Source organism: Pelobates fuscus, chromosome 3 (genome assembly GCF_036172605.1).
Source record: "Pelobates fuscus isolate aPelFus1 chromosome 3, aPelFus1.pri, whole genome shotgun sequence".
Taxonomy (NCBI): Eukaryota; Metazoa; Chordata; class Amphibia; order Anura; family Pelobatidae; genus Pelobates; species Pelobates fuscus.
Genome location: NC_086319.1, coordinates 377641405 through 377654141, shown reverse-complemented (window position 1 = coordinate 377654141; position 12737 = coordinate 377641405). Strand labels below are relative to the sequence as shown.

Sequence of the window (12737 nt, the reverse complement as noted above, 5' to 3'; positions counted from 1 at the left end):
ATAAAACTACCAGTATGTAAATGGTTAATCCAACCAAAAAACTGTGTTTTTACAAAAAAAAACAAAAAAACTGTTTTTGGTTGTAATAGCCACTTCTGTGCTGGTCTGCACTCCCACACTCCCAATGCCTAAAAAAGTTTTAATAAAAGGTTTAAACTTACCTCTTTTTCCTCGTATGGACCAAGTGCACCCTCAGCTTGATCCTCTTTGGCTGATGTCATGGATGTCAGGGTGGACGGACTGAGAGAGGACAATGCGTGCAGGCAGCAGAAGCCAATTTTGCACAGAATTGACATTATCCATCCTGGAGCTTAGTTCGGGGCTGGCTAATGACGCCACCAGAGGTGGAGTTACACCTCCAGCATTGAAACTGTTAATCTCTGTATGTGCAGCGTTTCAAAGCAAAATGCTGCACATACAGACTTCACGCACCATGATCACTTCAAATCACTGAAGCCATCAGGGTGCTTTTAGTTATGATACAGTATTGTACATTTTTTTTAGGTTATGTATTTTTTATTTACGTGATTTTTTTTTACTTGTGTGGGAATAGAGTGTACATTTACATTGTTCATTCTCACGAGCAGCCGTGGAGTTTACCTGTTGGTTTACCTGTTGGTCAGGAGGAGTTTTTCTATTTGTGAGGTTTTGGAGCGGCAAAGGTTGACTTGTGTCTAGTTCTTGATGAGGATGATTATGTGATTCTAAAAGGTGTGTTAAGTTTGGCAGGGTTAATTGTGAGGATTGCCAGGAATTAAAAGTTAATTTAAAATTTAAAGTAAAAATAGCTGAACTGGAAACATTCTCAGAGTCAGCTATGCTTTGATGTCGGGTACTCTGGAATTTCAAATGTATTAAATTTGAAATTCACTTTCAATGCACTTTGAATTTTCTCTTTAGTAAATAACACTGTTTGGCACTTGCATACATATGATTAGGTGTTTTACCAAGCACAAAACATGTTGGGTGGAGTTGTAAATTCTGCTTAAACTTGTTTTTAACTTTGTGTGTCTTTAATTAATTAATTAAGCATCAGAACTTTCAGACAAGCTGTGGAATAAAAAGAATGACTATTCCCTTTTAGAGTCCGGCATTCTCCTGCATTTTTGTTTTTGCTGGTGACTGAGGAGTTAGCTGAGACCTGAGGATTAGGGATGTGCATGGGCAAAAAAATTGTTTCGTTTCGGAAATTCGGGTAAGTATATAAATGTGTCTGCTTCGGCAATTCGGACCAATGACATTCGGTTCGGTATTGCCGAACGTCGTCACTTCGGCAATTCGTAAGCATCCGAATGTCCAAATGGCATAAAATTCGTACGAATGTACATGTTTACTTGATATATCCTATATAATAATTGGCTAAGGATGTTTGTCTGATGCAGTCATGCGCAGTAGAGAAACAAAGAGAAAGTTACCTGAGCTCTGTCCTAAATCCCTATGTACATTTAAACAAAATGTAGGCTCTTTGTTTTTATTTCAATGGCCATTTGAATATAAGCTCACCTGCCACGTCAAGGCAAGCCTCAAAAGGTGAGTCCTACACTAGTCATTAGATTTGCTCATATCAGCCAATAATCTCTAATGAGACAGTAAGGGGTATTTTATAAACCCTTTCACATTTGACCCTTTATAGGGCCTCTACACATACAATAAACTTGCTGGTATCAGACAAAGGTAAACGTCTCTAATGAGACATGAAGGGGTGTTTTATAAACTCCCTACATACATATTAAATCCTAAATAGGGCTATAAACACATACAAATCACCTTGCTCGGATAAGCTAAAAGGCACATTTCTCTATTAAGACAGGAAGGGGTGCTTCCCCTACATACTTATAATCTCTTAATAACACAAACATGGCCCTGGAGCCTGCAGCTCCAGGGCTAGAGTTCACTTTCGCGAGATTTGGAGCTTTGTCGTGCTAACCACTGTTACCACGGCAACGCTCCGTGCTCGCGAGAGAAGGACCCGAAGGAGCTACAGGCTAAGCTCCTGGGTCCTCTCTCTACTGGTGGATCAGGCTCTCTCTCTCCCTCCCTCCCCTGCCGGCTGCCAGCACGGTGTCTGCGAACCGGGGAGGGAGATCTCTGATGTCCCCTCCTGTCCGTGAAGGGCTCACGCTTGGACAGTGCCATCCCTGCATTAGCCAGCAGGGAAAAATTTAAATTCCCCCCCCCCCAGATCCGCCAGTGCGGTGAGGGAGCAAAGTACTTACTGTACGTCCTTCAGCGCTCGCTGGCAGCTGCACTGTGATGCGTACAGGATATGACGTCATTGGACAAAAGGAATTAGCTTACTTAGAATTAGATTCCTGTCATCATTCACGCAATTTTCCCTCTGTCTCTCTTGTTTTGCCGCTTTTCAGAAATCCGAATCACTTCGGCACTTCGGAGCTTCGGCACTTTCGAACTACCGAACTTCATCACTTCGGAACTTTGGCGCTTCGGGATTTCGGACATCGGCAAGCATCCGAATGTCCAAATGGCATGAAATCCCACATGTCTACTGAGGATCATACTTTGGATTTTGATGACCCAACAGGTACAGCGCCAGTGGGGGGACCGCTACCTTAATGATGAAAAATCCATAACACTATTTCAGTCTGTGGTGGAGTGTGACTATTTACCTGCGCAGGTATGCACTCGTACAACATTTTTTGATGCCCGAGCCAGAAGTTGCCCTCAATGTGGAAGTGCAATGGAATTACCTATGGTAAAAATTTTGGCTGTATATGGAAAGTATGAAATAATCATTTCTGTTCACAGTGTACAGATGCACTGTGACCACTTATTCACCAATAATTCACAGTTGCTGATTATGTATTACCTTTCGTTTTCTTATTATTCACCTGTTGGAATCAGAAGGCAAGATGCCAAATCAGATATGTTACATTTGTTGTCCTTGTATTTAAAAAAAAAAAAAAATGTGTTCTTTTCTATCCTATCCTTTCATATCATGTCTTAATTTTTGCCATTTTGGGATCGGGCGTTGTGTACAAGGATGCCCCCTATTTTAATTTTACTATTTCTCTCACTGTATTGATTTTGCTTATTTTAACGGAAGTCTCTAAGTGCCATAATCATTTCAGCACCCCATAATTGGTATGATACTAAGAGTACCCTGGCACCCCCCACAATTGTAAATAGTCAAACTATTTCAGAATGCAGAATGCTTTGACTTGTCACCTCAGGTCCTGCAGGTGCTGCTCCCTAACTCCAATACATCAGCCAGAGACGTGGTAGCTGCATAGTTCAGGAGAAATTCTATGCAGGGCCAACTCATTGTCTTGAAGCATTAGCTGATCACTCTCAGCCAATAATCTTAGCCCTCTAAGCATTGCTCAGACAGCTACTGGCTCTCTGTCTGATGTAGTAAAGGTGGGGAACGGCACCCAATAGATCCCAAGTTTGAAGCCACCCCAGGTATAACCACTTACAATGGGCGATACCAGGGATCGTTGGGGCACTGTAACCACAACAATGAACTGCAGTGGTTATGGTGCTTGGAGTGTTTATTTAGGGATTTTGTTGAGCATTAGGCAACTGTTTGCATGATGAGATAATGGAACATAATGCCTAACATTTTGTTTCATTGTCTTATCATGCAAACTGTTTCCTAATTGTCTGTACAGTCACAGCATAATTATCTGTACAGCCCCAGTATTGTCCCTCCCTGCAATTACAGAGTTGGGTCTCTTTACTACTTGGCTATAACGTTTCTTTTTAGCTACTGTGACGAGTCACTGCATTTGAAGCCAGCCTGACAGGTAAATTTTATCACCTGCTCCAGAGTTCTCTGCTCTTATCTCCTCGCTTTATATCTTTACTGCATTTTATATCTTATTGTACCATTTCTCACTGTGCTTTTGTATTCTTTACATTTTAAATGTATCTCTTTTTGCCTTGCGTTTTCTGCAATGATTTAATATTAACTCCTTCACTTTTTTCTTTTTACCCAATTCCTCTCTAATTTGTCTTTTTTTTTTACTACAGTTTTTTTTTTTTTTTTCTGGGGATATATTGCCCATGCCATTATTTATTCCATTTACAGTTTAAATTGTTACTCTTTTTTGTGGTTTATAACTTGTTTTCAGTAGTTTTCAGTGAAATGCTATATTATATAGAAAAAACAAACTATACCAATATAGACAAATACAAAACAAAAATCAACACCCATTACTCGTATTTATTTTCACAAAACATTTATTTTACTTTGTATATTTTGAGGCTGTATGGTAGTTTTGCTTTATTTTATTTTTTTTAACTATAAACGGTATTAAGCAGGTAATGTTTAACTAGTAAGAGAGGGAGAGTTAGATTATTTCTCTCCCCAGATCTATCCAGGCATATAGGAAACCCCAGCTGTTACTTGTGTAAGTGACTTCCATCTGTCACATGTAGCTTGGGATATCTATGTGTGTATCTGTATTTGTAGGTTGTCACCTGCAGCAACTGGATTAGAAAGGAAAATTCCCAGACATTTGAGTTGCTGTGAAAAAAAAACAAGCAAACCAATAAAAATATAAAAGTTGTACATTTCAAAGTTGTCATCTAAAATAAATGGGGAACTGTGGTTAGTATGTAATAGTTCCCTGTTTAAGTAAGCTGGGTTATATAGTTATTGAGTAGATACTGGCACATAAAGTGTTTGTGGTGACATCATTCCAGTACTCACATCCTATGTGACAGAGAGCCACATGTATAGGATTTACCGAAAAAATATTTTGATATGGCTTTCCCAAGTAGTTTTATACAGTAATAAGATACATGTAATATAATAAAATATGATTAATAATTTATTATATTACTATTATACATATATATGTTTCTAATGTATATAATATGCCATTATTATTACTAGTAGTAGTAGCAGTATTATTATTATTGCTATTAATATAGCGCCAACAGATTCCGTGGCGCTTTACAATATTATAAGAGGGGATTTAACTATAAATAGGACAATTACAAGAAAAGTTGTGTTTATGTAGTCAGCACATAAATAGCATAGAAAGACAAACTGTTAAAAAATGTGACCATGATCAAGATAGTGAGATCACCCAGAATGAAGATGAACGAAGACTGGGTAAATTATCATATATGGAAATACAAACTGTGAGCCGAGAAAGTGGAAGAGAGAAAAAACTGGTATGAAACTAATTATGCAAACTGTGTTAGGAAAGACAGGACGAACAAGTTTAAGGAAATGCAATTACTCAATAATCAAAAACAAGCCTAAAAAAAGGGAGGTGGTGTTTTATCGCTAGATAAACAGTTTAATTGATTTACTTGTTTTTTTTTTTATATAGAGAGTTTGTTAATGTAGATAACGTGGTAATTTAAGCTAACAGTGAAACAGTTATGGTACTAGAATATAAAAAAAACTTACAGAAATAGAACACACACACAAAAAAAATCAAGTGAATATGTAAAAAAAAAAAAGCAAAATAAAAAAGGGAAATACTTAAGGCTTAAAGGGAGACAGTAGGTACCCATTTTACTGCTGATCTCCTATTGAATGGCAGAAATTGTTGAGGCAAGTGCACACGTACCTTTAAAACCCTTTAAATTTTTAAAGGGAAAATCATGTCTGTGTTGTAATCTTGATCCTTTTTAAAACACAAATAAATCCTAGGAGATTAAAATAATTGTCCAGCCATTGAAAGATCTCTAATCTTTAAATGCTCTCGGATATTAATCATCCAATTTATGTTAAATTATTGTCACTTAAAACCGTTGTAACCAGTGCAGTATACAATGTGGATTTCTATTTTAACATTTTAACTATTAAAATGTATTGACTTAACCTTCACTGCCTTTGCTACCAAGTATACAGAGTAACAATATCTGCAACATGTTTAAAATTCTATTAAGTTATATAATGTTACAATATTTGTATAATTTGTTCAGCATTCACAGGAAGATGTTGTGACAGAGCTTCCATACTCCAACTTAGTACCTCCACCAGGTCTGTTTCCTCACTGCTATCAGGAACCCTGGGGCACTCCAGACACGGTCGCCGAACCTTGACTGGGGTCGCTGAGGACCTGTTATACCTGATTAGGCTGCAGCTCTCTCCTTCCAGGCAGGTATTGTTTCCTCTGCCTTTGCTTCTTCTGTTCTTCTCCCCGGCAGATATCAACAACTCTGACTACATCGTTTCCATCTATCACTTTTACAAAACGCATTTGTAGCTCTCAGACCTAGGTCTTTCTTAACTCATCCCAGGAATCAGAGACCAGGACAGAAAGCCATCAGGTCCAAAAACTCTGTTAGTGAAATCAATAAATAAAAAAACACACAGAATGTGTGTGTATGTGTGTGTGTGTGTGTGTGTGTGTGTGAAGGGTATAGTGTGTGTGTGTGTGTGTGTATGTGAGAGGGGCAGTGTGTGTGAATGGTATAGTGTGTGTGAGAGGTACTGTGTGCGTGTGAAGGGTGCAGTGTGTTTGTGAAGGATACTGTGTGTGTGTTTGTGTGCGAAGGGTGAAGTGTGTGTGTGAGAGGTGCAGTGTGTGTGAGGGGGCATTGTGTGTGAAGGGTGCTGAGTGTGTGTGAGAGGTGCTGTATGTGTGTGAAGGGTGCTGTATGTGAAGGGGGCTGTGTGGGTGAAGGGTGCTTTGTTTGTGTATTTGTTTGTGAAAGATGTAGTGTGTGTTTGCAGTGCATTGTGTGTGAAGGGTGCTATGTGTGTGAGGGGTTCTGTATGTGTGTGAAGGATGCAGTGTGTTTGTTAGTGGTACTGTGTGTAAGAGAGTTGCTGTGTGTGTGTGTGTAGGGGGCTGTGTGTGGGGGGGCAGTGTGTGCGTGTGTGAGGGGACAGTGTGTATGTGAGGGGTATTGTTTGTGTGTGTGAGACGAGGCAGTGTGTGAGCGGGGCAATGTGTGTGAGGGGTACAGTACGTGTGTTAGAGGTGATGTGTGTATGAGAGGTGATGTGTGTGTGTGTGTAAGAGGTGCTGTGCGTGTGAGAGGTGCTGTGCATGTGTGAGAGGGGCAGTGTGTGTCAGAGGGTGGCATGTGTGTGAGGGGTGTAGTGTGTGTGGGTGCTTTCTGTGTGTGTGAGGGGGCAGTCTGTGTGTGTGTGTGTGTGTGTGTGTTTGTGTGTGAATGGTGCATAGGGTCAATGCTGTATGTAGGTGGGTGAGATGTGAAAATCTATCTATCTATCTATCTATCTATCTATCTATCTATCTATCTATCTATGTCTTCTCATCTATTCTTCTTAGCTTTTACCAGGAAGGGGGAACATAATGCTGCAAGCCCTGGTGGTCCAGGTGTGGCATGTTCACTTTAGTCCGCAGCTCCTCCAGCTGCAGACTAACTCTCCTGTCCTCCTGCGATCACTGCACTGTATCGGAGCATTGCCATGGTAACACGCGGTAATGCTCTGACCAGCCTGTTGCAGGAGGAACACAAAGCCTCCCAGGCCCTTCCCTCTCTCTGCTGGAACTAAGTGCCAGCAGGCCAGTAAGGGAGATCTTTAATTTCCTCACCAGCCCGAGAGGGCTTACAACAAAGCTGGCTCTGCTTGGTCCATGGCCATCGAGGCCCACTGGACGTTTTCTGCAGAACCCACCACCACCCACCTGAAATCCCAGATTGCCCATTAGTGGGCGGTAGGGACCAGGTTGACTACCCATGGAATACACAGTTCCCAATGGAACTAAAACAGAATACTTTACTTTCACTCAGGACTAGCCCATATTCACATTACTTTAAGTTTATGGTGACACACTCAATTCAATACATGTAACCTTAATATGGGCAAACATACAGGCACTCATAAGAACACAATAAAATATTTATACAGGGTTGGGGTAGACAATAACTAACAAGAAATATCTCCCCTGTCTGCAGAAACCACAAGGTTCTACAGCCGAATCCACCTAGTTGGTAGAAAGCATCAACAGGACAGGAGAGCCCACAACACATTTAACAATTAACAATAATACAACACCCTTCATATGTTATGGGCACAGAGTGACTTAAACATAAGAATCATCCGGGATACTACATAAAGTGTCCATCTTGTGCTCCTACCGTCACAGATGTTATAAAATATTAGAGATAACATGGAATCCCTTTATCTTGCATTGATTTTGATAACGTTATAGAAATTAGTGTAGAAGAATAAATATGAGTTCTGTGCTATGCATTTAAAGATAATCAGTCATGTCTGGTTTACTTTGAGCTAAATGATATTTTTATTTGCTTTTGGAGTTGTTAAAGTTCAACGTGACTTAAAGGTGATTTTAAAATTTAAGGTCAAAATAGCTGAATGAGAAAAATTCTCAAAGTAGGCTACGCTGTTAGTTCAGCTACTCTGTCCTTAGATTTCAAATTAATTTAGATTTTTCACCTTAGTAAATAACATTCTTATTATGTTGATAGTATATGAGGTGTGCATCCTGGTTTATATTTATTTAATTATTTGGATTTGATACCCTCGGGAATATCCGTTAAGGTTGCATACTTTTACAGTACTCATTGAATAATTTCATTGCATTGGCCTATGCCAGTCATTATTGAGGTACATGTATTTTTTCATTTCCTTGCATCTTTCTGCAACTTAGACAGATCATTTTTAATTTTATTTTATTTTACATTTGTTTTCTGTTGGTATATTCTGAGAAGTGAATTATTAAAACATTTACTTAAAGATATACCACTATTTTCTTTGTTTAACTCAGACAATTCATCTCCGTATATGAGATGAAGAGATGCCCTTTTTACTTTTTTGTTTTTTTCTTAAATTACGTACTTTTGTGAAGCCCATTCCAATTATCATTATTTTAGTCAGGTTTTTCCTCTGTCCTAGTCTCACCACTCCCTTATTTTTATCTAATTTATGCTTTTATTTCCATCTTTCCTTCCAAACTAACAAATTAACTAAGCTTTTCTTAAGAACTTAAGCTGTAGGTTTTCATCAATTATAGCATCCTGCTCATTTGAGGTATTTAGTCCCATTTACCTGTTTCTACCAGTTTATCATCTTGAATTTGTAGCAATTTCTAAACTGTTCGCATGTTAAAACAGTACAAATAACTTACTTTGATAAGAACTTCTCCCTCCCCATAACCCCAATCTTCTCGAGTCTGTGTTTTATACTCCATCTTGCAAGAACCTACTATTCTTTTGGCCTCCATCTTTTTTGTTCATTATTATGTTTTCCAATTGCCTAACCTCCTTTCCTCCTAGCCTGATTGAATCTGTATCTATACTAGGACAGTTAACACTTCTATAAATATTATACCCGAGTGCAAAACAGCACAGTGATCTAAAGATAAACATTTCAAATGCCACCAATACAACAAGTTGTAAATGTCTGTTGTCGTTTAAAATCGTTGTTTAAAATCACACGGTCAAAGGTAACTTTAGACGAGTGTTGGGTGGTGTAGAGTTAGTGCAAAGGAGGACTCAGGTCTGAGAATAGTAAGAGTTTCAATCGATAAGCAACTGAAGGCATGTACCCCTTAACAAAAGCCTGTGCCACCCGGCTGAAAGGACACTCCTCCCCATATTAATCTATTTCATTAAAAGGTTTCTGAACAGAGCACCACTTTAAGGACTATTTAAGGTCAAAAAGGGTTTGGAAAACTACGTAACTAAAAATATATTAAAAAAAAAAAAAATCAATCCTACAATACTTTAGACTAGTCGTTCCCAAACCAGTTCTCATGACCACCCACACCAACAGTCCAGGTTATGTCAGTATCTCCAGTGGAATAAAAAAAAAAAAGAGAAATACGGGAATCCTGGATGGTTGGTGATTTGGTGAAACATGAGGACTGGTTTGGAAACCACTGCTGTGTAGACAATAAAGAACAGAATGAGTAAAGCCTGGCTTCAAGAATGTTTTTCTAATGTTCTGAATACCAACTCTAGGAGAGGAAGGAGAGGATATCTAACTGCTGATGAAAATGCTGCACTTGCAACATGGGCTTCAAAAATAACTTCAGTTTTATGACAGCTATGATAAATATCAGAGCTAGAGATAAACTACACCAGCAGAATATATGGAAGGCACTAAATGCTAGGACAAAACGCTTGAGTTTTTGGACTTCTGAACTCTTGAGTCATCAGTGTCTCCTCTGGGGGGGGGGGGGGGGGGGGGGGGGGGGGGGCGCGGAGGGGGGCGGGGACACAAGCTTTATAGTCAGAGTTAAAGTAGAGAAATTGCAAGAAACCTCTTTTTTCTGTCCCAGCCAAACTAGAAATTCTGGAGAATTAATAAGGTAATTGAAAGTTTTATGTAAAATCCATTTTAATTTAACATTTGCAATTTCCATCTAAATTCTCTGCAATTCTCAGCCTAGTGAATAAAGCTCTTAGAGTCAAAGGGGGAATTGAAATTTACAGTTTATGATCATTCCAAGCACTGTGCTGTAGTGGTTATGGTGCCATGTCTAATTATAAGAATGACATTTATTTATATAGTGTACTAGCAAAACTACTTGCACGTGCATAGATCATAGGAACACTCCAAGCACCTTAATCACTGACAATGCGTGTTTTCCTTAAAGGTTGTTCCTATAATTCATTATCTAACCATGGCCAGTAGAATAATGCCTCTATGCATCTGGTTTATTGCATTTGCTATAAAATGTGCCAATATATAATATGCTAGAAATGATGTACAATAAAATCTTTAGTATTCATTTAATTAAAAAATGTAAAATCTTTCTGACATTTGCTTTTAACATAGGTGTGGAATACAGAATAGGACCCCCCCCCCCCCCCCCCCTCCCTTCACTGAAATTCCAACCCAGTCAAAATAAATACTTCCAACACTTGTCAAGATTCAGGTTAGTAAATCTACCTTCCCCTGTCTCCCATGACCATCGGATCCACAGTGGCGATGTCATCATCGGAGGTCTTTGCAAACTATGGAAGGACCCCAGATGGTGACAGAGTTGCTTTAACAGCCTTTGCATAACTATAGGTTTCAAAGTATGTTTTCAGTTTAACTTAAAACTTCTGAATCGCTTTAAAGAATGCACACATGACTTGTAGACAAATTTTCATGAATTTAACTTTTTTTTTTCAGATCAGGTCAATCTTACATATTTAAGCTAATCAGAGAACTATGCTTAATAAAGATGCCTGGTCATCTTGGATATCAGATATGTCAGATATATTATATTGTTTTGCTTGGGCATCTCTGTCACTACCAATAGCTGAGAATATTTTCTCTTTTTTCTTTTGTATAGGAATGCATCATCCCAAGGTCAGCCTGCTCTTTAAACTATTGACTTCAATTATATTTTTGTTTCTGGTATTGAGTTTCCTCTTTGCGATAGAGAACACATTTTTGGAAAGATGGCTCAGGACACAAGACAACCAGAAAAAATACACACCCTCCAGCATCAAACCCAGCATTTCAAACACACTCCATTCTCTAACCACCAGACATCCTTTAATACCTCCATACCCATACCCCTACAAGTTCCTCATCAACCCGGAGGACAAATGCGCAAAAAGAAACCCTTTTCTTGTGCTCTTAGTACCTGTTCGTTGCCATGATATAATCACCAGGAATGCAATTCGGGAAACTTGGGGAAATGAAAATAACTACAAAGATGTTGAAGTGGTAAGAGTTTTTCTCGTTGCAACATCCCCTCTTAGACCCAAAGCTGTCCAACAAATGTTGGAAGAAGAGAGTGAATACTATGGTGATATTATACAGCAGGATTTTCTTGATACCTATTACAATTTGACTCTAAAAACGCTAATGGGCATGGAATGGGTTGCAAAATTCTGTTCCAGTGCCAGTTACGTGATAAAAATTGATAGTGACATGTTTCTTAATGTGGAATATCTCATCCATCAAGTCCTACGTCCAGAGTTGCCAGTCCGAACCAATTACTTTACTGGGCAAATATACTCTAATACAGGACCTCTAAGGAATAAAGCTTACAAGTGGTACGTGCCACCAGAAGTCTACCCCAATAATACTTATCCTCCTTACTGCGTTGGTACTGGATATGTTTTCTCAGTGGATATGACGAAGAAAATCTACGATATAGCTCAGGTTATAACTGCAATGCCCATGGAAGATGTTTTTATGGGGATCTGTCTGTATGAGCTAAACACCCCACCCACTGAGCCTCCTGGGTATATTTTTAACAGGTACGATGAATACGATCGTTGTACATTTCATAAGCTGGTTGCAATTAAACTAGAAGAAAACAATAAACTTCCGAAACTATGGCAAGATTTTTGGACTAATAAGACATTGGGATGTTAACATACAAGGACTTGAAACATTTTTGTGTATTTTGTGAAACATAGATCCTGGACTTACTGTAAAAACGAACATTATGTCTATCATGGCTGTGGTATCATGTGTATTCTCCTTTTCTAGATTAATGGTACTAAAACCTGGTGCAGGATTTAATTATTACCCAGTTATGTTACAATATCAATAAATCTTAGAACTTTGGTGATGTTCCAGGGTCTAAGAAGGACAATTTATTTTTAAAATGTATAAATGCAGGGACAAATGTAATTCATTTTTGGAATGCACACACATTCTCAGTACAGTCACATTCATATAAACTGTGCATGTACATTTTTAGTAATATCACACACACACACACTTTCAGTACAGTCACATACATATACACTGTGCATGCACATTTTCAGTAAACACGCAGGTACACATTGCATACTGCACAAACATTCATACACCAAAACAGACATCTATTTACTAATCTCTGGTTCCAAGGCAATTCTGA

General features: G+C 38.7%; 1 protein-coding gene across 1 annotated transcript; it reads left to right on the top strand.

Annotated features, from left to right (window-relative positions):
• Positions 1–11212: 11212 nt before the first annotated feature.
• LOC134601867 (beta-1,3-galactosyltransferase 2-like) lies at positions 11213–12451 on the top strand. Its single transcript, XM_063446370.1, has one exon. The coding sequence runs from the start codon at positions 11213–11215 to the stop codon at positions 12245–12247; it is 1035 nt and encodes a 344-aa protein (XP_063302440.1). The 3' UTR covers positions 12248–12451.
• The last annotated feature ends 286 nt before the right edge of the window (positions 12452–12737 follow it).